The sequence below is a fragment of the Penicillium subrubescens genome (assembly GCF_028828155.1).
Source record: "Penicillium subrubescens strain IBT 31985 chromosome Unknown utg000001l_segment0_segment0, whole genome shotgun sequence".
In the NCBI taxonomy this organism is placed as follows: Eukaryota; Fungi; Ascomycota; class Eurotiomycetes; order Eurotiales; family Aspergillaceae; genus Penicillium; species Penicillium subrubescens.
This window is the reverse complement of record NW_026643151.1, coordinates 2,797,741-2,821,968: the sequence shown is the minus strand read 5'-3', so window position 1 is coordinate 2,821,968 and position 24,228 is coordinate 2,797,741. Positions and strand designations below refer to the sequence as shown.

Genomic DNA, 24,228 nt, shown 5'->3' with positions numbered 1-24,228 from the left:
GTTATACAGATCATCCACTAGCCATGCGAGTCCCTACTCGGTAAACCAGCAATAACAACATTGTGCTCCCGATATTTCCCAGGATATATGTACTTTGATCGTTTGGCGGACGCGGTAAACTCGGGTGTATTGCGTCCAACATCAGCTTTGCAGCTGCCATCTCAAGGGGCAGGGCGCATATCTATCCAATCCAACGGTGTAATCTTCGTGAGAGAGAGGGATCCTGGCTTCTATGATAGGCTATGTTGCAACCGGATATCTGCCCTGCGATAACAAGCCAATCGATTGGAAGCAACTGAAGGTGAAGGAGAGATATTGTGAAGCGCTGAAATGATACCGGATTCTTAGGAGAAAGCGGGGTCAATATGAGGCTACACACAGACCCCCAAGCTGCCAGATGAGAGTTCACGTGTCGTACACTACGTACGGTACTATACAGTAGAAGAACCGTAGTACTTGTGGCTTTTGCCAGCCCACATCACGGTACGCTATCTTGCTGGCCTCACCCTACCAAAGTCAAAAATGGCTCATCACAAGCCGGCCTGGGCAGTTCTTGGGATATACCAGGCGTAGTAGCTTAGTAGCTTAAATGCATAGGACTAAGGCGAGGTTTACTGCGCTATTGTGCATTACTTCACGTGATAACACGTGAGAATTCCATAAAGTCGGATAGAATACTTATAATTTAGACCAGGTGATCTCATTAAGCTCGGTTCCGTTATCGGCCTCCTACCAAGGGCTAGCCCACCGCGGTACCTTACTTTCATAATGGCAGAGAGAATTTTGAGTCATTTTCTTGGGGCTATTGTAACGATAGACTAAGGTGAGTGATGGTTAGTTGAGGCTTACACCATCAGGCGCCGTTGAGGGTGCCGTTCGCCTGCAAACAACCTCCAACTGGTCAAGATATTCGTTGGCTGCTAGTATTACTTGTTAGGGTTCTCTAGCCCAAAGAGACGCCCTAGCAAGTGATTACTAGCACACCTTGCAGAAAAGAAGGAAGAGAAGGAGGAGAACGATGTCTCCCAGCATATCTTCACCTGACTTGGCGCAAGGTCGCCTTCTCCACATGATCTGCAGCCATCCACCAAAGAATTCCGTGGAATTCTATGGGTTTTCTTTTCGTACGCGACAACGTGATATTACGCAGCCTATTGCTGTATCATACACGGCGCATGTTACTGCTCCCCTCGGTTTAATGCGGCCCGCTCAATAAATGATCTGCGCTAAAGCCTTGGCAGTGGGGCCGAGAAAGGGAGTGTAAGTGTATATTGGTGAAGCCGATTTCGAGAATGACTGTATTTCACGAAATAGTATTAGACACTTGTTCTTGTCTTTACTTTCACAGCTTATTTCAAACCTGCAGGATTTCTGCGCGTCGTTTCGCTTGAAGCATTTTAATTCTCATATCCGGTCCTGCCACCATGGCCTCAAAGCAAATCATCCATTGAGTGCATAATGATATGAAGATGACTATGAAATACACATTTTATGGTATTGTACCCCTGCTATAAGATCGTAACCTGCGGTTTCATTGCCAGATTTCAAAATTTTGATGGCAACTGTACCACCCGAGTCGCATCCATGGTGGCCCTCAATTTTTAGCACGGCCTACTCGATCGATAAGCTACGCCTAGTTCTTGAGGGTGGGGCCAATGGAAGAGGGTAGAAGTGTTCTGGTCAAGGCAATATCGATAATATCCGTACATAAACCACGAGTCCCCTCTCTATGGTGCATGAACAAAATTGGCAGCCTCCGTCCGAAATAGCAGTGACGAAAATGGATGAAAGTGGATGCATCAGCCAGCCTCCGAGCTATAAAAAATACGGTACGTCAACTACAAATCTTCTGAGCTCAGATAGGGTTCTGATGGGTGATAGACTGGATGGCGGCGGAAACCTTCTGGGAGACAAGAGAGACTTGGTCGTTCTTCCGGAAAATTCAAGAGGCCTTTCGATTAGATAAGGCCTTCTTGACGTCACATCACTGGCTCACGTCGCCCCAAGATTTGCAATACCGCAAACACGTCTTCTCCGAGGCGGTACACGAAGTGAGGAGCATTCCGTCGACATGTCAAAAGTAGTAAAGTCACGGCCGAGATAATCAATACAAGGAAGGCAACTGTCTATGGATCTTATGCTCACGCCATGAATGAAGTCGAAATATGGACGGGTAAGCCATTTGAACGCTGTGAATTCCGGTCATCAAGGGCTCCGTGTCCAACAATTTATTCATATCAGCCAATGCATTATTGTTGCCGGGGAATGGAAAGAGGGCGTGCAACAAAACTAACGCTAAGACACATCTACCTTATCCAGCTTAAGCTTCTATCTTTTAGCTAACTATATGCACTACTTAAGGTTACAGAGTTTCTCATTTCAAAAGCTGTCGCGCTCTCGTCGTCCGAGTAATGTACCTGAGCCCCACCCCCAACCTCGCGGGCGTTCTGTTTATGTGGGGTCGGAGCTTGACCGCAACGTGGGAGAACAATGGCCCCATCTTTTGGCGGTGGACTTTCTGGGGCAGTTGTTCACGATGACATATGAATTTGGATGAATATTGATTGCTCTAGCCCATCGCCTTGTTCTCACGCCATCTTGAACCAGAGCACTTTGAAAAGATGTCGATGTTTTTGCGCCTGGCACGGCTCCCCCAAGCGACGACCGGTCGACCGATCGTTGCCATTGCCTCCACCAATGGACGGAGGTCGATTGGCTCCGTGAGCGCAATTGACTCGAGTATCTTCCGCACACTATTTGGTACCGAAGAAATCCGCAAGGTAGGTCGATTTCGAGGACCATCGGTGGCTATTTCTCCGCCGGATCATGCTAATTGCGTACAGGTCTTCGATGATGAAGCATACATTCGTCGTTGTATAGATGCCGAAGCCGCGCTTGCTCGGGCCCAATCCATGTGTGGTGTCATCCCCAAAGATATCGGGCCTCGCATTACCCAAAAACTGGAAGAGTCCAATCTGGACTTTGAGCGGTTACGGCACGAAACTGAGATCGTCGGCTACCCCATCCTGCCTCTCGTCCGCCAGCTGTCGGCTATCTGCGGCGATGAGGCGGGGAAGTACGTTCACTGGGGAGCTACTACACAAGATATCATGGACATAGCGAGCGTTCTGCAAATGAAGCAGGGATTGGACATTGTCGAGCGGCTTCTGAAGGATGTCATTAAAACCCTGCGGGAACTCTCGGAGAAATACAAAGATACTCCTATGGCTGGGCGCACGCATCTGCAACACGCGTTGCCCGTGACCTTTGGCTACAAGTGCGCTGTTTGGCTATCTGGCTTCCAGCGCCATGCTGAACGATTAGAGCAGCTCCGCAAGAGAGCTTTGCTTGTACAGTTCGGCGGTGCTGCTGGTACACTTTCGTCTTTGGGATCTGGTGATGATGGAGTCCGTGTACGTAAGGCTCTGGCAGAAGAGCTTGGGCTGAATGATCCCTCTATTACATGGCATGTCGCCCGTGATGGTATTGCTGAGGTGAGTTCTTTATAACATTATTTCCATGACAAAATCTTACTAAGTATCAAAAAGGCTGTCAACCTCCTGGCTCTCATTGGTGGTACCATGGGCAAGGTGGCTCTAGATATCATGATTATGTCCTCAAATGAGCTCAGCGAAGTTGCAGAGCCGTTCGTCCCTCATCGCGGGGCATCTTCCACCATGCCTCAAAAACGCAACCCCATATCCAGCGAGGTGATACTGGCTGCATCCAAGATCCTCCGGTCCAATGCAGGTCTTGTTCTCGACGGTATGGTCGCTGACTTTGAGCGCGCTTCTGGTCCCTGGCACTTGGAATGGGTAGCTGTTCCCGAGAGCTTTGTGATTGCTGTTGGCGCACTTTCACAGACTCAATTCGCGCTGTCCGGGCTCTCGGTCCACACCAAGCAGATGCTGGAGAATCTCCACTCGACTAAGGGATTGATTGTGGGAGAGGCTGTGATGATGGGTCTAGCTCCCCACGTCGGCCGTCAGCGAGCCCATGATATTGTTTACGAAGCATGCCGCGAAAGTATTGAGAATGATCGGACGCTTCTCGAGTCTCTTCTGGAGAAGGATGAGGTCACCAGCAAGATGAGCCAACAGCGTCTGGCGGAGCTATGTGACCCTGTGAATTATCTGGGCTCATCAGCAAGGATGATAGATGATGTCTTGGCCATCAACTAAGATCTGTCCTTATTTCTCCTTTACTTCAGATAGTGGCCGACGTACCGCGGCTAATTAGAATTTGTTCATCTGATAGAGATTTCTATTCTTAGATTTTTCCATCGTTTCTGAAAGCTGTTCCTGTTAATAGTGCAAGAGACAATCTAGAGTTCTGAATCACAAGGTCAGTTTCAGACTGCTCCAGCATTCCACCTGCTCCACATCCACATAGCCCCGCAAATGAGGACTCATGATCCATGGATGGACGGATAATCCCGATCGGCTCCAGCTCCAAACCCGAGATCTCAATAGGGGCTGCTGGGGTCAATGTGGGTCCTGTTGTATGTGGGAGGTCAGCCGCCGCGGTTAATTCCACATGGGTCTCACAGCTGAGTATGGGGTATCTGCCAGAGGAAATCCCACATAATGAAATCAAGGAGGAGGTTGTGGCAACCTTTTCTTGACGATATCAACACACCCGTTGTGCCCTGATTCTTTTCGAACGGTCTGATTCTGAACAAAAACAATTGATTCTTATCAGTTCAGCTACACAGTCGACAAACATGTCAGCTCCACCACTCCAGGAGAGGAAGCCGGTCAAGGACCTGGAAAAGGTCTTTCACTATACGGATACTATGACACGCAAGCCCACGCGCGAGAATGATCCATACGAATATCAAGCTGGGTTTGGTAACCGACACCTATCAGAAGTTATACCTGGTACTCTGCCGGCAGGACAGAACAATCCGCAAGAACCTCGCTTTGGATTGTATACCGAGGGTATCACATACTCAGCTTTTGCAGCACCTCGTCATGCCAACTTTAGCACTTACATGTATAGGGTGCGGCCTGCTGCTGCTCATAGTACGTTATAGTGTTACGTTCCAGTTAACTAGCAGCCAATTTTCTCAGTATACTGACCGTATCTCTCTAGATGGCTACAAAGCCAACATTCCCCACAAATCCGATATCGAGAACTGCTTCCTGACCCTCAACCCGAAAGTAGCGACACTAGCAGAGCAAGGCGAATGGGCCCCTTTCCCGCTGCCCAAGGACGACGAGAAAATCGACTTTGTCGATGGTTTACACACACTCGGTGGAAGTGGCGATCCCAATCTGCGTGAAGGCATTGCCTTGTACGTCTTCATGGTCAATGCCGATATGGACCGTCGCGCATTCTGCAATACAGATGGTGATTTCCTCATCGTCGCGCAGCTAGGTAAGTTGGACGTTCAGACTGAGTTGGGCAAGCTGTTCCTGCAGCCTGGTGAAATTTGCGTGATTCCTCGCGGAATTCGCTTTGCGGTTCGCCTAGATCCCGGTCACAGTGTTGCTCGGGGCTATATCACAGAGATTTGGGGATCTAGCTGGGTATTGCCGGACCTAGGTCCTTTGGGTGGACATGGTCTGGCAAATCCACGCGATTTCCTGCATCCAGTGGCGTGTATTGATGAGGAATTGCATGCGGACTGGTCGATTGTGAACAAGGCGAATGGACTGTATCATGCCATCGAGCAGGATCACAGTCCGTTTGATGTCGTTGCGTGGCATGGAAATGTCGTCCCGTATAAGGTAGGTCAATCCATCAACAGCATATCAGGCCTGAACAGATACTGACTTGATACAGTACGACTTAACCAAGTTCTCTAGCCAAAACTCAACTTCTATAGATCATACTGATCCCTCAGTGAACTGCGTTCTCACGGCCCCGTCACGAGATCCCGTCACTCCACTGGCTGACTTTTTGTGGTTCGGGCCGCGTTGGGATGTAGCCTCGAATACCTTCCGACTACCATACTTCCACCGCAATGCGGCGACTGAGTTCCTCGCCAGTTTATACGGCAACGGGCTTGGGAGATCCGATGATTTCCTACCGGGAGGTGGAAGTGTTGAAATCAGCCATACGCCGCATGGCAACTTTAGTGAAGCCTATGTGTATGAAATGAGGAACCAGGTGAATGAGCCTCGCAGGATCCTCGAAAGTGAGTGAATTTTGAACCCCAATCGTTACAAGGAACGCAAGGCTGATCATTCTAGACCAAATGACAATTATGATCGAAAGTAGTCGATCATTCCTGTTCACCGAGTACGCCCGCACTGGCTGCGGGACTTTCAAGAACCAGGGCACAGATCCGAAAGTGTGGGACGCTTTGCCGGTATGTTGTCATAGATGCATATCGAATCTTATGCATATCTGACCATTATTTCCAGGACAAATTCTCCGCGTATCCCAACATCCAAGAGATTCTCAAACAAGTCAAGGCCGACAATGAGGCTCGGAAGCAGCGATTGCAGGCGTACTATGACGATGATCAGCTGGCTCAGCTTGTGCGTCACTAGGAGGATTTCGGTCCTTTCCTCTTGTCATGATATGGCTGTTGATCATTTTGTGATTTTTTGAGGGTTTTCACATCTAATCATCTGTTGAGTCTCATCTTCTGGAATTGGCCTGGCGTCAAACAACGTCGGTATTTGTCGGTATTTGCCGAGATCGCCAACTGCCGGCATGGATAGTTACGTGGACCAATGAGCGATTCGGCATGAATGCTGATTCAGCGGGAAGATATCTGTACCCCGATGTATTCAGACCGGATGCGATAAGTCTGGAGAGGTAATTCATCTCTGCTACACGAGATGAATGCATTGAAACGTTTTCTGAGCTTCATCTCTCATATTTGTAGCCAAGGATCGTACTCGTAAAGTAAACTGGGCTTGTACGTAGTGGAACATCGGACCCGTCGTTTAGGGCTCCGGAGCAGCTTCCCTCTTCTCCCCCACGGGGAATTTCCAGTGGCTTGCACTACAGGGGCCAAAGCAACTTGCTGACGATAACCCAGGGTTGTCATTCGTAGAAACGCAGGGATTTGGCCCCGCGACAGCCTTATTGGTCGTCAGAAGCGGCATATCCTCGGTAGAACGATCCTTTGGAGAGCAGTGCTCCGTAGTTGAAGACCAGTAAGAATAGTCAAATGAGCGTCAGTTGCGGCGATCGGCTTAACCCCGGAGCTGACTAAACAGATCCCCCCTCCCGGCCCAATCTTTCGAGTCTCGCGCGTCAAGGAGCTTCTTTTCCATCATCTTCCTGAAATAAATCATGACTCGGGTGCTGTGATGTGTCGCTGACCCGCGAACTCCGTCATGGTCCTCCGAAAGTGCACTATATGTGACCGCAAGTTCAAAAAGACCGAGCATTTCAAGCGGCACGAGCGGTCACGTCAGTTTTTCCCCGGTACCACAACAAGGCCGAGATCGCAAGTCTAACTCGTCAAACAGATACCAAGGAGCGTCCGTACGAGTGCACTGTGTGCCATAAGCGCTTCTCCCGCAGGTAAGACTAATCAAAGCATCATGAAGGCTAGGGATTAGCTCAAAAAGAAGCTTCCTCTCCCATCTTTATGGCCGAAAATCTGACTGGTAGTGATATGCAGCGATGTTCTAAGCCGACATGCCAAGGGCCATAATCAACCCAATGGCAGCGCAAGTACCGTGGCCCGAAAAGATTCTGCAGTAGAACAATCTCCAGATCGGCGAGCCTCGTTGATCGCAGGTGCCTCGCCAATGTTGCCCGGTCCAGAACATGGGACTCCACTTCTACCAGCTGTCGGCCTAGAGGTGCACCAAATACACAACCTCTCCACTCCTCGCGACATGAATCTCTCGGCGACTGGAATACCATCGTCATCTTTAGACTTTTTGGCAGATATATCAGCGCATCATGGTCGCGCAGAGCCCGATATCAATTCCATGATTCTTGATGAGCAGCAGCCCTACTTTGGATGGAATGAAGTGACTCCAGGCGGTCAAAATACGCAGCAGAACAGCATGGCCTTCGACGCCGTGCCAAACGATATGCTGCAGCTTTGGCTTGAGCCGCGGACGGACACGGGGTCCAATCATGGCTCTTTGGATCTGATGCGTGATGGGCATTTTCCTATCATAAGCGAAAATGCAGTGCTCACGCCGGACCCACAGAACCGCAATTCTGTCGACAGTGGCAAATCGGGCTGTGATAATATCCCCATTGAACGTTTCACTAAGGTACAACGATGTTGGCTTGCGCCGCCGAACCACACTGGACGACTGATGAACAGCCTGTGGCGAGACATTGTCTACACAGATGCGGATAATCTCTTCTCAGTGAACACTGTATACGTGGCGGAAGAATCTAGCCTGCTTCAAGGATCTCGCTGTGGCGTGGACGATGATTGCAGGAGACGCCTTCAGGCAGCGTTTGGCCAGACCTTCGCCTATCCTCAAATGCAGTCTCCACGGAACGGGGTTACGTCCCCTTCTACAACTGGCTCGGTGTCTATGTCGTTTGCCAATTTTCCTCCTGCGGAGATCCTAGACATGGCATTAGACCTTTATTTCCGCACGTTTCATCCACTTGTACCGTTTGTCCACCTTCCTACTTTTTCCGCGAAGAAAACGCGTCTTCCTCTCCTCTTCGTCATGTGTCTCATTGGCATGATGCTGTTGGGGACCAAAGGCACGGCCAATTTTGTGTCAAGAAACTTTACTGTGAGTGCTCCGGTATAGTATCTCGGAGTTGAGTATTAGATGCTAACATGGGCTATAGCATATGCTAGAGAAAGTAACAGCCGATCTCGCAAAGTGCACTATGGGAGCCGAATCTCCAGCCAGCGCAATGTCCATTTTTGCTACAGCTTTCTTGTTTCTGAACCTTGCTGTGCTAACTGGGGTATGATTCACTTTTCTCCGTTTTGTTGGTTATTGACGCTGACCAATTTGTAGGAGAAACATCATTTGGAACAATGTCAGATGCTCTATGTCAATCTCATGTCGGTGAGTGCATGCCACGAGTAATCATTCTACGGCCACAGGCTAATGGAACAAACTCGCAGATCACTCAACGCCATGGACTCTTTGCTGCAAGTGAGGGCCAGATACTCGACATGAGTTTGTTTGAAATGGTACCCGACATTGATATGCGCTGGAAGGCATGGTCAAAGGTCGAGAGTGCCAAGAAGTAATTTCCCATACCTCCTTCTCTGTCGATTTCACCTCCTAATACTTTCTACCAGAATCATCATCGGCTTGCTCTTTCTCGACTCCTGGTATTCCGCCCTCCTGTCCACAAGCCCAATCATCGCCCCCGACTCGATCCAAATCATCATGCCTTGCAACGAAGCCCTTTTCCAAGCGCACTCATCTATACGCTGGACCCAACTCATCCGTAGTGGCAAGCGGATCTTGATGCCTACGGCGCTGGCGCCGTCGGAAAATATCAACATCCCCGCCCTTGAAGGGCCTATGGACGAACTATGTATCCAAACAGTCTTGGCAATGATTCAGCTCCGCCAGTCCGAGGCCTACCACCGCCTCTTATCCAACCGTGCAAGCTACCCGTTCGCTCCGTGTCATACATACGCTATGGATGGCCGCGCGAGATGCCTTCCTTCTTTGCAGTCCCAAATAGCGAGCACCTACGGTGAAGCAATGGACCGATTAAACCCCAACGCCCTCGTCATGTGGCACCACATGTGCATGATGCTCACAGCCGATATCCAAATCTTCGATTTCGCAGCTGGACGAGCCGGGCCGGCCCCGGCACGGAAAGCACTCGATGATATTGCTGAATGGTCACAGACGCCAGCGGCAAGGAGAGCATGCTTACACGCTGCCCACATCTACAAAGCCATGACCAACCGCAAAGCCTCCGATCATCCTACTTTCCACTCCGTCTTCTCACTCTTCTCTGCGGCCCTCATCCTGGGTCTGTACACATTCATGGCTCCGAGCTCTACTAGTGGGGTTTCCAGCGTGGGGTCCATCGAGTTAATGGATGATATTGATTGGCAACAAGTTGGTACGGAAGGATTCACGAGCTTCATGGAGCCACGGGGAAGTCAATCTTTCTCACCGACCAACGATCCAGCTGTGAATTTCATTCGCAATGGTGCAACGATATACTTGCGTGGCGTGCCCGTCCAGGGCGGGTATCAGTCTGCCCGGCGGATCCTTCTTGATTATGCGAACCTGCTCAAGGACTCGGGTAAATGGAGTGTCAAGAAATTTTCATACGTACTTCATATCATGAGTGATGTGCTGATGGATGTTGAGTGAAGATTTTGAGCATTTTCTCAGACGCGAATGCTCGGTCTTCTGGCTTTATGTATACTATCGGAATCTCTAGAGTATGGTGAGCGGCTGGATCTGACACGAATATGACTTTAATGACAGACAATTAGATAGAAACAAGAATAGGTTCAATATCGCTCAAATATTGCTACAGTCCAGGATTGGTTCACCTTGTCTATATCTCATGCAAATATTTTGACTGTACAAGGGGCAAATAGCCCAAGACGCTAAACACAAAACATGCAACGATTCGGCTGCGCCTCGCCTACCGATAAAGCATCCCATCAACCATCTCCCCAATAGCCAAGCAACTCGTCAACCCGGGACTCTCAATTCCCAACAAGTTCACAAACCCAGGGAATCCCTCTTCCTCCTCAATAATAAAGTCCTGGAATCCCTGACCCACATTCACCGCACCACCGCGACCCAATTTAGGCCGAATGCCGCAGTAGTCCAACGCGATAGCCGATGGATCAACGCCGGGCATATAAGACAAAATCTCCGGAATGGCCTGCTCCAAACGCGTACTGCTAGGTTGCAGATCATTCGGATCATCCACCCATTCAACATCCGGTCCAAAGCGAATCCGCCCACCCATATCAAGCGTCAGATGCGTGCCCAGACCCCCATGACCCGGCATCGTTACCGGGTACACCAGCACCGACGTACGAGGTCGCGACGCACTATACGAGAAGTACGTTCCCTTCGCATAATGCGGGATCCGATGCCGCTCCGGAGGAAGCAGCAAATTATTAATAGCGCAAGCCCCATGGCCTGCACTATTAATCACCGTATCGGCAGTAATACTCGTCTCCGAACCATCCTCACCCGACACAGCCGTGATTTTATACCCACCACCAACAACAGGCTCAACACCCGTCACTTGCGTCTTAAACGCGCAGTCCCCGCCACGATCTTCAAAATCACCATGCAAATACGTCATCAACGAATGACTATCCACTATACCGGTAGTCTCACTCTCGACGATACCCGCATCGGCTTTAACATCGGGTTCTCGGGCGGCCGCTTCAGCGGCGCCGACGAGCCGAGTCGGGGCATCGCCTAGGGCTTGGGCGTGGGTGTGGACCCGTAGACAAGCTTCCCATTGTTCGGGGGTTTGGGCGACGATCCATTTTTTGGTGTTGCGGTGGGGTATGGCGTGCTTGGAGCACAGCTCGTAGAGGAGATTGCGGCCGCGGATGCAGAGTTTTGTTTTCAGGGAGGAGGCTGGGTAGTAGAGGCCTGCGTGGATGACCTGGGTTGTAAGTGAGTGGTGTCAGGTCCGTTCAGGCATAATTCGGGGGTTATCTGAGTGCTGAAAGGACTCACCTCGGAGTTGCGGCTGCTGGTCTCGGTTCCTGGCGCATCGTGTCGCTCAAGGAGAATGGTAGAAGTCCCCTCGCGCGCTGCTAGTTGTCTGGCGACTGAAAGTCCGACAACACCGGCGCCGATGACCTTTGTGAGGTCAGTTAGGAGCTCTCGTTAGGTCTTCCCTGGGCTGGCAGCTATAGTGCCGTATCGCCGCGTGTATAGCGCAAGACGGTGTGTACTCACTGCATGTGTGAAATCTGCACGATAAACTCGCGCGCTTGAAAAGCGGCGACGCAGTGTGGGCGATCTCGTCACAATCCTGCGCACCGACATCACGACCAGGGGCAATTGGAGAGTTGTAACAATTAAATTGACCAGCAATTGGAGATGCGATAAGGCGGAGGCCCCGCGGACGGGGATCGCGCCGATCGCCCGCTCCGCCTCGGATCGGTCAACTCCCGAGGACATAAGACGGCCTAGACAGGATGTTGTTACTAGTGCAGGTGGCCGTAGAACTGAGATGCTTATTCTCTTCAAAGTTGATTAAATGCTTATGTTCAAATAAAGGCTATCTAATGCTCATAAAGCCCTTGCGGTAGAATGTACATGTCCCAGACGCTATGCGATCACTAACGCTTGCTGCAGTTCTTCAGCATCTCATCCAAATGCTAGAGTGGGATTGAATTAGCACATCTGAATATTGCTCTGCGGGGAGAAAAAGGCCTTACCTCTCTCTGTTCGACGGCTAATTTGCCTTTGGTATCCTGTATTCTAGTTAGCATTGCCTAGGATGTGCTTCCGGGTGGAACCTAGACGTACACTAATGATGGTCAAAATCAACGAATAATTGTTAAACAGGAATCGTTCTCTGCGCTTGGCATCGGTACCATTCCGACTGAGCTTCGCCAAGAGAGTATCGAATTCACTTCTCAGACGGGCCAAGCTGTTTGCCACAGGCTCGTCGTCCCCGGCGTCGCTGCTCAGCACGAGGATACCGTGAAGGAGCTGTCCAAACCGTTGGGTCAGGAAGTGTGGTGCCGATGACTGCTTCAGATCATCTCCACCTGCGAGGGAGAGTGCGGAGACGGCACTACGCCCGGTGTTGGAGCCAGCTCTCTTGAGAGATTCGCCATGGAGATCCATGATCACCTGGAAGCGCGGCCAAAGATGCATGTTGATACCATTAACGTATGAATCGGCGACGGGTACTTTACGTCGCTGGAGCTCAAAGGCGGAGTGCTGGTTGAGACGAACACAGATTAAAACACCCAAAGAGTCGGTGGTGTTGTCGATCAGCTTCTTGGTAAGGCTTTGCCCCAAGGCAAAGACTGCTTGGAAGATTTCCACAACCTTGCGTGAAATTTCATGGAATGTGAAAGGAGAGAAGAACTCGGTTAGGAAGGAATACTCTGCAGCTACGTTGTCCACCAACGCAACATTGAAGTTTCGGAACGGCACTTCAATACCGTGGTAGGCGTTGTCTTGTTCCGCGAGGTAGGAAGACAACGCCTGCTGGTTGGTGTTTCGGAGGATATCAATGCGTCGACCCAGAGAGAAAGGATCATGGGCAGCAGAGCCAGCTCGGCCGCCAGGGAGGATATTACCAGTGCGATGGGCGGAAGCGTCGCCTCCCAAAACCTCGTTTCGATCGCTGGGGTACACCTTGATCTTCTCAAGGGCCTGTAGGTACCGGGTGAAGTTGGAGGTATAGTACCAGCGCATAGTGTTAATGTAGGCCTGGGCGATCTGACCGGCAAGATCGGGATGTGCCTTGGAGAGATAAGTGTAAAGATCTTTGAATTTCACCAGCCGCTGTTGCTGAATAATCTGAGAGTTGATGTTTGGCGATCGCATTGCCCGGATCTGCGAGACCAAGTAATCCCGAATTCGTTCAATCGCCTAGATCCACGGTTAGTCCATGTTCTTTCTTTGACTCCACCCAGCTCCGCAAGATACTGCGTACCTTGTTCTTCACATCAACCAGAAGAGGCCGGACATCTTCAATCGCTTTAAACCCACTTGACGAGGATGCCTTGGCTTCAATGCTAGCCGTGCGAGCATCTATCTCATTCAATGCGCGCACCCAGTTCTCATCCATCGGGCCCTCGACAATCGTGCGGACTGTCTTGGGAGAAATACTAATCTCCTCCACTGCTGGGCCCAAAAGGCGTTCCACATTCCGTCGATTGTCCAGCATCGCATTCAATTGGGTGGAACGTGTTTGCAGGGTTTCAATTTCCGCGGAGACTGCCCCCAATTCCGTCTGGAAGTCATTCAAGTATAGCTCGACCGACTTGGATACATCGTCGCAGCCGGTAATTGACGTATGTAGGTCCTGGAACTTGTCTCGCTCTTGTTCGAATTGTTTGACTGTTTGCGCGTTGACCTCACTGCGTTTCGTCTTCCGTGTTGGTGCCACGTCGGCTTTGGCGACGAACTCCTCGAGGCTCAGCCCATCGAACTCAATCACCTCTATCAGCTCCTCTGGCCTGGGTTCTAGCTGGGACGACAATTGCAAGCCAGCTTTTTCCGACTTATTTATGCCAATGATCCCATTCAATACCTCTAGAGGATCGGAGACGGTGACCGGACGGGGCCGTTGTCCACTTGTTTGTCTCAGCCCGGTACCATTCGGTCCTCGTGCAGCAGCTGAAAGTGAGGTCGACGAGTCGCTCGGAGTTAATAGTAGCGAAGTAGATGAGTCTTTAGTGTTTGCGCCAGGTCGATTATTATAGGGACCTCGAGATAGCTGAGAGGAGGATCTCCGGGGTAGTGAAGGCGCGCGATTCACGCTGGAGGGAGTCGACTGGCCGGAAATGCGGTCGCGCCACATTGTGCACTGGGTGAGAGAAAGCGCATGAGAGTAAAGTGAGGATTAATTGTGTGTTGGAACGAGAGGACCGGCGAAGAAACCAAAGAAACACGAGTTATATGACCTCTCTTCTTCCCATTAACCCCCGTAAAGTCACTAAAGTGAGCGAGTCCACTGGTCCTTGGGAACTCACCTAAACCGCCCCCGGAGGCACTAAACCCAATCAGGACGTAGCGACCAAGCCCCCCACCACAAAGCCTTTTTCTGTTCGAAGAAAACTTCTCCTCTTTCCAAACCCACCACTTTACTACATTCTTTTCCTCCCTCACCCTATCCTCCTTCTTACCCAACATCATTCACCATGGCTGACGAGGTACGCTTATTCCCTTGAAAATCGCCGTCTTCGCTGCTCCCCAATCTTCTTCCCAAATCGCTCCGCTGGGTTGTTCACCAGCCCCGCATCTCGAGCCCTCCCCTCTTTTCCCAAGTGCAACATGCAAACTCCCCCTCTCACTCAAACATTGCCCTGCCCCTCAAGGCGCAAACAAACCATCCATCAAACCATGGATAAACTAACACTAGCAAATAGCATGAGATGACCTTCGAGTCCACCGACGCCGGTGCGTCGACCACCTACCCCATGCAGTGCTCTGCTCTGCGCAAGAACGGTCACGTCGTTATCAAGGGCCGCCCCTGCAAGATCGTCGACATGTCTACCTCCAAGACTGGCAAGCACGGTCACGCCAAGGTCCACTTGGTCGCCATCGATATCTTCACCGGCAAGAAGCTCGAGGATCTGTCTCCCTCCACCCACAACATGGATGTCCCTAACGTCTCCCGCAAGGAGTACCAGCTCGTGAGTCTTTGCCCCTCTTGGCCGTGCGCCAGCTTACCCCTCCATCCCTCTTGCACATTGGCTTCCACAAAATTATTACTAACAGTCCTTTCTCTAGCTGGACATCACCGATGATGACTTCCTGTCCCTGATGAAGGATGATGGTGACACCAAGGACGATGTCAAGCTCCCCGACGGTGATGTCGGTGCCCGTATCCTCAAGATGTTCCGTGAGGAGGAGAAGGACGTCAGTAAGTATTCCTCATAAGCTGTTCCCATGATTTATTGTGGCAACTTGGTTTCTAACTTGTCTCTAGACGTCATCATCCAGACCGCCATGGGTGAGGAGGCCGCCATTGAGGCCAAGGAGGCTCCCAAATAAACGCCAGATCCTTGGATCTCTCACATGTTATGCCAACCGTTATGTTTCAAAAATGGGCCTCAGCCCCCAAAAAATTCATCTTTAATGGTTCAATGGAGGACATGATCTATTGGACAAGTGACCTATTGTCTGTTGCTTGCAGGTCTGTCCATCATCTAGCCTTGGATGTAGGCTGGACCGACGAGAAGAATTGCTTTGGTTGGCATCATGAGTGTTGTCCGAAGAACAGTTCTGAGTCCCAGCATCTCATGATAGTGTGATGAATGAATAAAGCCGTAAATCTTTGCTTGATCTCACATTTTTGATCCGTGCCATTGTAAAATTGTAGAGTAGACGGAGATATCGATGTCAAAATAACCTTGTCTCATTCAGTACTATGTTTGAAGAAGAAGAAAAATATTTATGCTATGGCGGTGTCAAGCATCCCCCAACTTCTACAGAAAGGGCTCTTTGGGCGTGGTGGAAGACCCTTGTCAGGTAGACATCACTAGCAAATGTAGTGGTGGCGGTCGCTGAAAAACAAGGCAGAAAAAAAACATGTTCCGAGCATTCAACTACTACTTAACCGCAACCAGCGCCTCATCGGGCTGACATTCCAGCCCAACCAGCATGACCATACTGCCTCGGGATGGAGTATGTCACCCGAGGGGTTTGTGGCCAGGAGGGTTGTCGTGAGCGACGATACTATCTCGACAACGGCCTCTGGTTCTGCCGCCGCGGCCACTTGCAAGAGGTATGCATAAAAAAGTCAAACTTGCCCTCGTGCCTTGTTTGACCACCCCCGGCATGAACCCAAGCCACAAAGCGGGGAATGACCAGGGATAGTCAGACTAATTTTTCGTACAGGGCCGACAAATCGAAGAAGATCCGGATGATTTCGGCACCCAGGGCAAAAAGCACCGGGTGAAGAAGGAAAAGGAAGAGAGATCACGAAAGAGTATGTAGATATACTGATCCTCATCGGTTTTCGGCCTTTGTTAACTCGCTTTATTATAGCATATCGCGGTCGCAAGGCGCATACTCTTTTCTTGCAAGCGTATCAGTTGATTCTTTGGAAACAATGTCACGCCTTGATTCACGATCATGGCTTTCCCGAACAATTTGAGGTAAGTCTATAGTAAGAAAAAGGACGAACCCATTCTCACAATTCTTTCAGGGCATTATACGAGACCTGTGGGCCTTGAGGCTGCAAGATTTTACCCTCAGGATCAACGCAACGACTGATGACGAGGAAGATGACGAAAGAGAGCTATTTAGTTCTCAGCCTGAGACTGACAGTTCCGACGATTTGGGCTTCAAGTCAAAAGGAGGGCGGTATCTTGAATGGCCCCGTTTGCTAGACTCTGTTGGCCTTTGCTATCTGGCTGCTGTACTCATGCGGCTGCCTGTCTGCGTCAGCGACTTTCATCGGTGTGTGCAATGTCAATGAGCATATGATCCATCTCAGTTATATCTAACACATCTCTTGCTTATACAGCTTGATCATACGCCAAGACATTCCCTATATCAGGGTAGCAAAGTCCATCCCTCACGAGATGAAAAATAAACTTCCTCCTGAATTTCTCGCAAGACTCGATGTTCATGTAAGTGATGGATGTAATCTGTTCAGTGTTATAAAGACTCGAAGCTGATATCTATATCAAAGCAACTTCCGAAAAAGGAAACTTTTCATCGCGCTTTTGTCGACCTCATGCAATACTACCAGCAGCGATTCGAGATCATCCTTCCGCCATTAAACTCAACACTAATATTATACCGGCATATCAAAAGACTTGCGATTCCAAGTACGAATACACTGTAGCATTCCTTTGCCAAAGAACTCAACCCAACTAACATATGTCTAGTTGACGTTTACGAGACTGTCACATTCCTAAAGAGCCTTGTCAATTTCAGTCTTGCATTTGGTACAACGACATCCGGGGCCAAGCAAAAACGTGTCCTCGACCTACCCGAAGTCCAACTGATGGCACTTATTGTTGTTGCCACCAAATTACTCTTCCCTTTCGACGACCTCGAACGCCATCCTGCGACAGCCAAAGAGCCCGCCACTCAAGCTATAAATTGGTCCCTGTGGGCGCGAGCCCAAAACCACTTCAATAACCGCGAGAACGCCAACGGGAGCATTGGCAAAGAGAAGGTCATTCAGCTCACCGATAACGACGTACTAAACATGGCTCCCAGTCAACTCGATGAGTATATGGACTGGTACGAAAGCAACTGGATCGATAGTTTTCGGCTGGTGAACCCTGTCGCAGACATGTTTACAACCAGCCGCACGACTGAAACGCCTGCTCCGCCCCAGGCCGTGCCGCCTTCAACCCTGGCGACTGCTGTTGACCCAGAAGAAGCCCTGAACTCTCTCGTACATACAGTCATGCAGGAATTGAAGACCAATGACGTCGACCCAGATCCTGAAGAAGACGATCGCCGGCCAGGCTCTTGGTACTGGCGATATCGATGGGAATCGCAGCTCCCCGACACAGCTAGGTCATTTTATGAGCTGGCGGCTGAGCTTGCAGCTGTCTCTTTACAGACGCTTGTCCATGCTGTTACCATCACTGAATATAGAATTGCGAAAACTATTGAAGATAAACGACGGGCGGAGTATTTTAGTCAAGCGATGGATTTGGACATGGAGGGTGATGCAGTTGAAGATAGTGCCGATGGGATGGACGAGTTAGATGAGCAGCTGACTGAACTGTATGTTGGAGGCTTGCCATGATACATGACTTGCAGGAAACAGTTTTTAAGACAACCAGATCAAATTGATTAGCGCTTTCATTCTTCAACGTTGATCTTATTCAAGCATAAACTTCTTGACACTAAATCTTTGACGTGCTCAAATCGAGACCACGGGTAACAAAGTTAATAATTCCAAACAGTAGGAATTCCATTGCTAACTTACTCGTTTCGCAAACGGGTCTCTGAAAACCTGGATCATCATCAAACGCTTGTCTATTGTCTCCGGCTTGTATACTTCGGATGACATCGATTCCCAAAATAGTTAGGGTGACCCACTCACGTGATCCTCCCCCAAACGGCAGCTATGACTAGGGCTTAGGGCAGTCCCGTGCCCGCGAATCGGCCCACCTTTGGCTAAGCGAGAATTGATCAAATTGTCATCGCCTCCTCCGCCTCGAACTCAGCGACCGACCGCCGACACCAACGAAAACTCGCAACCAGTACGTTTCGCCAAACACCGTCTAAATGCGTCCCTATGACCTGTGTGAACCTACGAGCTAACATGTCCCTTTTTCCGCGTGTTTCCAGTGCAGATGTAGGTCACCTTGAACCCTTCGAATGTCTACCACCCGCGAATCGCCCCCGATGGCACGCCAAACCGCACCAAAACCAACCGAAATGAAAGAAATGAGCGTGGACTAATATGGCTCGATATAGTTTCGTCAAGACCCTGACGGGTAAGACCATTACCCTCGACGTCGAGTCGAGCGACACCATCGACAACGTCAAGACCAAGATCCAGGACAAGGAGGGCATTCCCCCAGACCAGCAGCGCCTGATCTTCGCCGGCAAGCAGCTCGAGGATGGCCGCACTCTGAGCGACTACAACATCCAGAAGGTACGAAAGTTTGGAATCTATTTCACTCTTTGATGACGGCATGGATCGGATTGGGACGTGGGGTTCATTCGTGGTGGAATTGAAACTTGACACGCGAAAAGCAACGTTTTGATCTGCCCACTTTTGATGCGAAAGAGAAGGAAATGCGTCCATTCACGCCGGATTCAAGAATACGTCATGCATCTGGGACTACGGCTAACATGGGATTCAACTTATAGGAGTCCACCCTTCACCTCGTCCTGCGCCTGCGTGGTGGTATCATCGAGCCCTCCCTGAAGGCCCTCGCCTCCAAGTACAACTGCGAGAAGTCTATTTGCCGCAAGTGCTACGTACGTGCACCATGACCCTTTCCTCAACGCAACGCGCCGACATCAAAAAATCTCAATTGGTTCTTTCCGATTGTCCCTCCTCCGGGAAACGACGCGCGAATCCACCTCACGCTGAATGCTAACATGTCTACTGTACAGGCCCGTCTCCCCCCTCGTGCCACCAACTGCCGTAAGAAGAAGTGCGGTCACACCAACCAGCTCCGCCCCAAGAAGAAGCTGAAGTAGTCTACTCGCTTGTCGGTGTCTTGCTCGGTGTGTGGTGCAGAATCCTGGTCTGGGGTTTGGCAGGAACGCGACACGGAGAGGTTTACATATGGCGTTAGAAATGATGAAACAATCACAGCCACAGTCATACTGTTTTTAGTTGGCGCCTCCCGGCTACAAGTCGCAGTCCATGAATTGAAGTAAAAGTTCAAAACATTTCAAATGACTTATGGCTTTCTGGCTCCTTCCACCAATACTTTTCTTTCAACCGGCCAAGCCGAGGGACGTAGTTTCTATATTTAGTTTTGTCAATGGCTCTCGAGGCTCAATCGTCATTGATATGCATCTAGACCCCTGGTGAGCTTCTTCCCCCAAGAGATTAATGATGTAATCTCAGTGGCTGGAAATATATATCTAGGGTTCTCCAAATTGAAGTCTAACTCGAGCGCAAGATATATATTCAGCCCAGCAGGAACAATCTCAATGGCGTCGTCATCACCCCACCCCACCAGCTGCTGATCTGCATTTACCTATGAACACTATGTATATATATGCTCCATCTCGTTGTCAAAGGATACTGGAAGCAGTGTCCGAAGAACGCATCAGGATATCAATAACCGATGCACCCGTATCATCTCCGCTGATTATAAAACAGGGATATAAAATCTATTCCGACATGCTCGGTATATACTTGGTTTAATTGAAGAAGAATGGATTGTTTAGTAAGAGTGGAAGTGCGCAGGATACGTATTTGAAGAAACACATAGATGCAATCAGGTAGGTACTGCTTTCCCAAAATGATGCGCGGCGCCCTAGACGAGCAAGGTGCGCATGGTCAATGCTCAAACGACTCTTTGTCGTATGCGGGCATCTCCTAATCATAGGTAGTGGTCCTTGAGCAGAGAAAGGTACTCAGGGGAGCAGAACCATGACCATTCAAAGTCCAACATGATTCTGCATGGATCATTGCTAGCCATCCACGGCGAGTAAAAACAAATAGAATACATGCTCGACTCAATGTTGAAGCACCTATATAAGAAAGAAGAGAACAAAAAACACGTGCTTCCTGAGCAATGCCGACAAGAAATCCAGACGAAACCCCTAAAACAAATTGTCCAGTGCGTCACGAACATAGCTTGAAGTTTCATATCTAGAACATCATCCGCTGCTTGTCATCATCTTGTTCCTTATCCTTGTTCTTCTTCGACACTGGGCTCGCGTGCCTAGAGACTAGGTTAGCCGGTGTTAACTAAACCAAAAGAGGTATCAAGGGAACTCACGCAAAGAAGAGAATCTTGATAGCAATAGCCAGGCCTGCATGTAGCACGACAACCAAGATCAACAAGATCTTGCTAGCCTTGGCATCCGTAGCGTTCAAGACAGGATACAGGTTCCGCAGGAGGAAGAACACTGTCCAGGCAAAGCCAACACCGACAAGCGCCCAATTCAGCGCAGTCAGAGGACTCCAGCTGACAAGCGCGACACCAATCCAAACCAAGTTTGAGTATCCATACAATGCCCAGCACTCAATCAGGTCAGCCGTCGAGCTTCCGAACCACCGCAGTGCACCCCACAGTGCAATGGGCAGGATTCCCGTGTATCCGTAGATCAGACCCGCGGCACCAGACAGCAAAGTGAAGTCGTACTCGAAGTGTTTGTCGTCATTATTCGACAGCCACTGTGAAATAGTTCCGGTCAGGAACAGAATAACCACGACGGTGGTCGCGATCCAGACAGGTCCGTAAAGGTCGGCGTTGCCCTCGAGAACGTCCAGGAAGTTTGAGCGCGGGTAGAGCGCGGCCATGCAGCGGCGCAACACCTCGTTTGTGTCGACATCGAAGAATCGCTCGTAGTAGTGGATTGACCACCAGCTGTGCTTGGTCGGGGTGCCGCCAGGGGACCGGTCGCGGCCGCGCGAAGAGCTGCCGCCTAAGAAGGGGGTGGAATCGCCTTGAACCTTGGCGCTGCGTTGGTCATTTTCGAAGTCTGGAGATTGTTAAGAGAGCGATGGTTAGACAATGTTGGACAAGTGTATGCGGTAGCCTGGCGAGGGGACTCACTGGACGGGTGGAATTCAAGGTCCTCTTGCAAGTCGGTATGCCCGAGGTCGCCCTATTGATGTTTGAGAATAAAGAAGATATGATATAGCTAGAAAATGGTGTACTCACCTCGGCATCCACGTCTACAACCACGTCGTAGCCCCGGTTCGCCATAGTGGTGGATTTGAGTTGGAGAGTTAGCGTGTTATCGGGAAGATGGAAGTGTACACATCAGCTTTCCCCGACGGAACGCCACCTTGGCAGAGCCACACACTGCGGGTCGTTTATGCTACAAGGCCCATACTAAAGGACTGGCATACTTGCTATCTGCCTGTCCTTTCTACAGTATTTGCACTTTACGCACACTTATCTTAATATCATTATGATACCCTTCGTTCAATCAAAGCTTTTAATTAATTTCTAATTATCCTCCTCGAAATAGCCCCATTTTCAATATTGGAATACAGGTCCAGTAACATAAGCTAATGGTGTCTATGATAATTTTTTGAAGAGCCCGTCTCTAGCCCTTGAGCATCGCCTGAAGTCGGCCCACATAGTACCAGATCGAAGAGTCAAGCCCCTTCTTTCGGATGTAGATGGCTGCAGCGCCAACAAGAATGGCCAATGCCACAGATCCGACCGCCCTCCTATGCTTCCATCCGAACTCAAGAGCCTGCTTCCGGCGCTCCTCGTTTTGCATTTGCCGGGCCTGCCGATGGAACATTTGTATCGCTTCATCGACATTGTAGGGCTGGGAGGTGTCCCGGGAGGTCTTGAGGACGCTACAATTGGGAATCCGTTTCCATGCCCCAATAGGCAACGACTCTGGAGGGTGGTCTTTGAAGAGCTGAGTCGCACTCAAAATCAACCCATCTAGATTGAGTGGACACGGTAACTTGGATAATGTGAAGTGTAGCATCTCCGGCTCGTCCACGGGGATGTTCATCAACTCCTTCTTTCGAGAGAGAATGATAGCCGCAAAGAGGTAAATAGCTACCACCGGCTCTCGAGCAAGAAGAAAGTCGAATAAACGAGCAATGTCGCTGTACTCTTGAATGTCGTGGGCATAGAGCGTGAGTGTCGCAGCAAGTGCAAAGAAGGGTTGGATGTTTGCGAGATGTCGCCACAGCGCAGGATCAATAATTCCGACGATTGCAGGAATCAGCTGCAAGTGCTTCAACGCTGGTGTGAGGGAAGGGAGCATGTAGTCCCTGATTCGAAAGAGTGATACGTGCGCCATAGCTAATGCAGCCTTCTGGCTGCCCAGCACTAAAAGCAGGACTTGCACGATATCATGGTACCCTTGGAAGTAGCAGAGCATAGGATAGTTTCTGAGGATCTGAACGATCAGTTCCGATAACTGATCCTTCTTATTCAAGAGATCCTCCTCAGGAACTAGCTAAGATGTCAGTCGTCTCCAATAAACATTAGTGAGGGTTTCAGTCTCACCATTAGGATAATAGACAAAAGCACGGTTGACATCGAGCTGTACCTGGTCCTCGTCGGCGTGTCGTGGTAGGTCTTTTAGAGGTTTGAGGTCCTCTGATTGTGATTTTGAGTCGCAATGTAAGAAAATTGGCCCTGCAACAATTCGTTAATCCAGTTCATCTAGAACAGGGCGTCTTCTTATCGTACATGCTCTTTGCCTTAGTTCATCCTCCAGCAGTCCACCTTCGCTGGTAGCATACGACACCAATGCTTCTACATCGCCCGCGTCACAAGCACGGTTAATCGCGGCTGCTTTCTCTGTTCTGGCTTTGGCTCGCTGCTGCGTGCCCAATGATTCTTCTGATGGGTTTCTGGACATAGATGGCTGCTTTTCCACGTCCGACGGGACTGGTCTCGTTTCAGGACTATTGTCGCGTGGGTCCACGTTTGATGGGTCCATTCTCGATATTAAGACAACTCAAATCCCAGGAATTTTCGAAGGTATTTGATAGATGGATAGGCCAAGGAGGGTGTCGTCGGGTGATATTGACTTAGATCATTTGATTAGGGATGGTCTTCAGGTATCTCCTTCCAGAGGCTACAGTTCAATGACTGCGGCTTCGTTGCGGGTTTCCACCCTCGATGATATTCGAAAGATGAACTCAGAATACACATCAAAGGTCACCAGGAAGCTCAAGAGCCAACGTGATCGTTGTTAGCCAGGCAGAGACCCGTGCTAGTTGATGCCAGAAGTGCAGCTGGAACGACAGCCGGGCGGTGCAGCCCGGCAGCCTGAGGCACCAAGAAACGTGATTCCCTTCATCTTGCAAAACGCCAAACGGCAGCTGGAGCTCCCACGCTCGGGTTATGTATCAACGACTATTTTTGGAGGCCATCACAGCGCGAGAGTGATAAATCAAGTCTAGGGTAGCGACATATCCGTCACTTGTTCACCCTGTGCCTTGAGCCCCTCTCCCACAAGCTCTGCCGCATCACCCCGCAGGCGGTACGTGTTGCTCACCACCAGACCAACACCCCAAACGGTC

At 50.1% G+C, this 24,228-nt stretch overlaps 8 protein-coding genes across 8 annotated transcripts; 5 read left to right on the top strand and 3 right to left on the bottom strand.

Annotated features, from left to right (window-relative positions):
• Positions 1 to 1,357: 1,357 nt before the first annotated feature.
• Positions 1,358 to 4,181, top strand: N7473_000950 (class-II fumarase/aspartase family protein; the record flags this gene model as incomplete). Its single annotated transcript, XM_057146890.1, has 4 exons — positions 1,358 to 1,829; positions 1,882 to 2,780; positions 2,844 to 3,494; positions 3,549 to 4,181. The coding sequence occupies exons 2-4, from the start codon at positions 2,622 to 2,624 to the stop codon at positions 4,179 to 4,181; spliced, it is 1,443 nt and encodes a 480-aa protein (XP_057014776.1). The 5' UTR covers positions 1,358 to 1,829; positions 1,882 to 2,621.
• Positions 4,182 to 4,723: 542 nt separating this feature from the next.
• On the top strand, positions 4,724 to 6,488 carry N7473_000949 (Homogentisate 1-2-dioxygenase; the record flags this gene model as incomplete). Its single annotated transcript, XM_057146889.1, has 5 exons — positions 4,724 to 5,024; positions 5,095 to 5,732; positions 5,788 to 6,142; positions 6,198 to 6,316; positions 6,372 to 6,488. Coding segments are annotated over 5 exons (1,530 nt in total), but the record flags the coding sequence as incomplete, so codon positions are not given.
• Positions 6,489 to 7,298: 810 nt separating this feature from the next.
• On the top strand, positions 7,299 to 10,247 carry N7473_000948 (FTFMHR domain-containing protein; the record flags this gene model as incomplete). The annotated part of the gene is made up of 7 exons (XM_057146888.1): positions 7,299 to 7,374; positions 7,434 to 7,488; positions 7,589 to 8,681; positions 8,740 to 8,862; positions 8,916 to 8,966; positions 9,026 to 9,150; positions 9,206 to 10,247. 7 exons carry the CDS (start codon positions 7,299 to 7,301, stop codon positions 10,245 to 10,247), a joined length of 2,565 nt encoding a protein of 854 aa, XP_057014774.1.
• Positions 10,248 to 10,527: 280 nt separating this feature from the next.
• On the bottom strand, positions 10,528 to 14,406 carry N7473_000947 (uncharacterized protein; the record flags this gene model as incomplete). The annotated part of the gene is made up of 7 exons (XM_057146887.1): positions 10,528 to 11,517; positions 11,592 to 11,717; positions 11,817 to 12,049; positions 12,208 to 12,241; positions 12,302 to 12,337; positions 12,393 to 13,472; positions 13,537 to 14,406. The coding sequence occupies 7 exons, from the start codon at positions 14,404 to 14,406 to the stop codon at positions 10,528 to 10,530; spliced, it is 3,369 nt and encodes a 1,122-aa protein (XP_057014773.1).
• Positions 14,407 to 14,746: 340 nt separating this feature from the next.
• Positions 14,747 to 15,602, top strand: N7473_000946 (Eukaryotic translation initiation factor eIF-5A; the record flags this gene model as incomplete). The annotated part of the gene is made up of 4 exons (XM_057146886.1): positions 14,747 to 14,758; positions 14,975 to 15,241; positions 15,339 to 15,471; positions 15,538 to 15,602. The coding sequence occupies 4 exons, from the start codon at positions 14,747 to 14,749 to the stop codon at positions 15,600 to 15,602; spliced, it is 477 nt and encodes a 158-aa protein (XP_057014772.1).
• Positions 15,603 to 16,230: 628 nt separating this feature from the next.
• N7473_000945 (TFIIB-type zinc finger domain-containing protein) lies at positions 16,231 to 18,324 on the top strand (the record flags this gene model as incomplete). Its single annotated transcript, XM_057146885.1, has 7 exons — positions 16,231 to 16,335; positions 16,449 to 16,539; positions 16,599 to 16,708; positions 16,759 to 17,012; positions 17,080 to 17,185; positions 17,248 to 17,386; positions 17,447 to 18,324. The coding sequence occupies 7 exons, from the start codon at positions 16,231 to 16,233 to the stop codon at positions 18,322 to 18,324; spliced, it is 1,683 nt and encodes a 560-aa protein (XP_057014771.1).
• Positions 18,325 to 20,865: 2,541 nt separating this feature from the next.
• On the bottom strand, positions 20,866 to 21,928 carry N7473_000944 (Yip1 family protein; the record flags this gene model as incomplete). Its single annotated transcript, XM_057146884.1, has 4 exons — positions 20,866 to 20,938; positions 20,996 to 21,701; positions 21,776 to 21,827; positions 21,884 to 21,928. The coding sequence occupies 4 exons, from the start codon at positions 21,926 to 21,928 to the stop codon at positions 20,866 to 20,868; spliced, it is 876 nt and encodes a 291-aa protein (XP_057014770.1).
• Positions 21,929 to 22,145: 217 nt separating this feature from the next.
• On the bottom strand, positions 22,146 to 23,922 carry N7473_000943 (TBC domain-containing protein). The gene is made up of 3 exons (XM_057146883.1): positions 23,390 to 23,922; positions 23,204 to 23,335; positions 22,146 to 23,149 (listed from the first exon to the last, which is right to left on the bottom strand). Exons 1-3 carry the CDS (start codon positions 23,640 to 23,642, stop codon positions 22,275 to 22,277), a joined length of 1,260 nt encoding a protein of 419 aa, XP_057014769.1. The 5' UTR covers positions 23,643 to 23,922; the 3' UTR covers positions 22,146 to 22,274.
• Between the last annotated feature and the right edge of the window lie 306 nt (positions 23,923 to 24,228).

Bases quoted from the DNA above. Each gene is read 5' to 3' on its own strand.
- N7473_000943 (XM_057146883.1), bottom strand. From the start codon at position 23,642: ATGGACCCATCAAACGTGGACCCACGCGACAATAGTCCTGAAACGAGA. The intron at 23,336-23,389 runs GTACGATAAGAA...GAATTGTTGCAG, and splicing joins TGAACTAAGGCAAAGAGCAT to GGCCAATTTTCTTACATTGC. The intron at 23,150-23,203 runs GTGAGACTGAAA...CATCTTAGCTAG, and splicing joins TTTTGTCTATTATCCTAATG to TTCCTGAGGAGGATCTCTTG.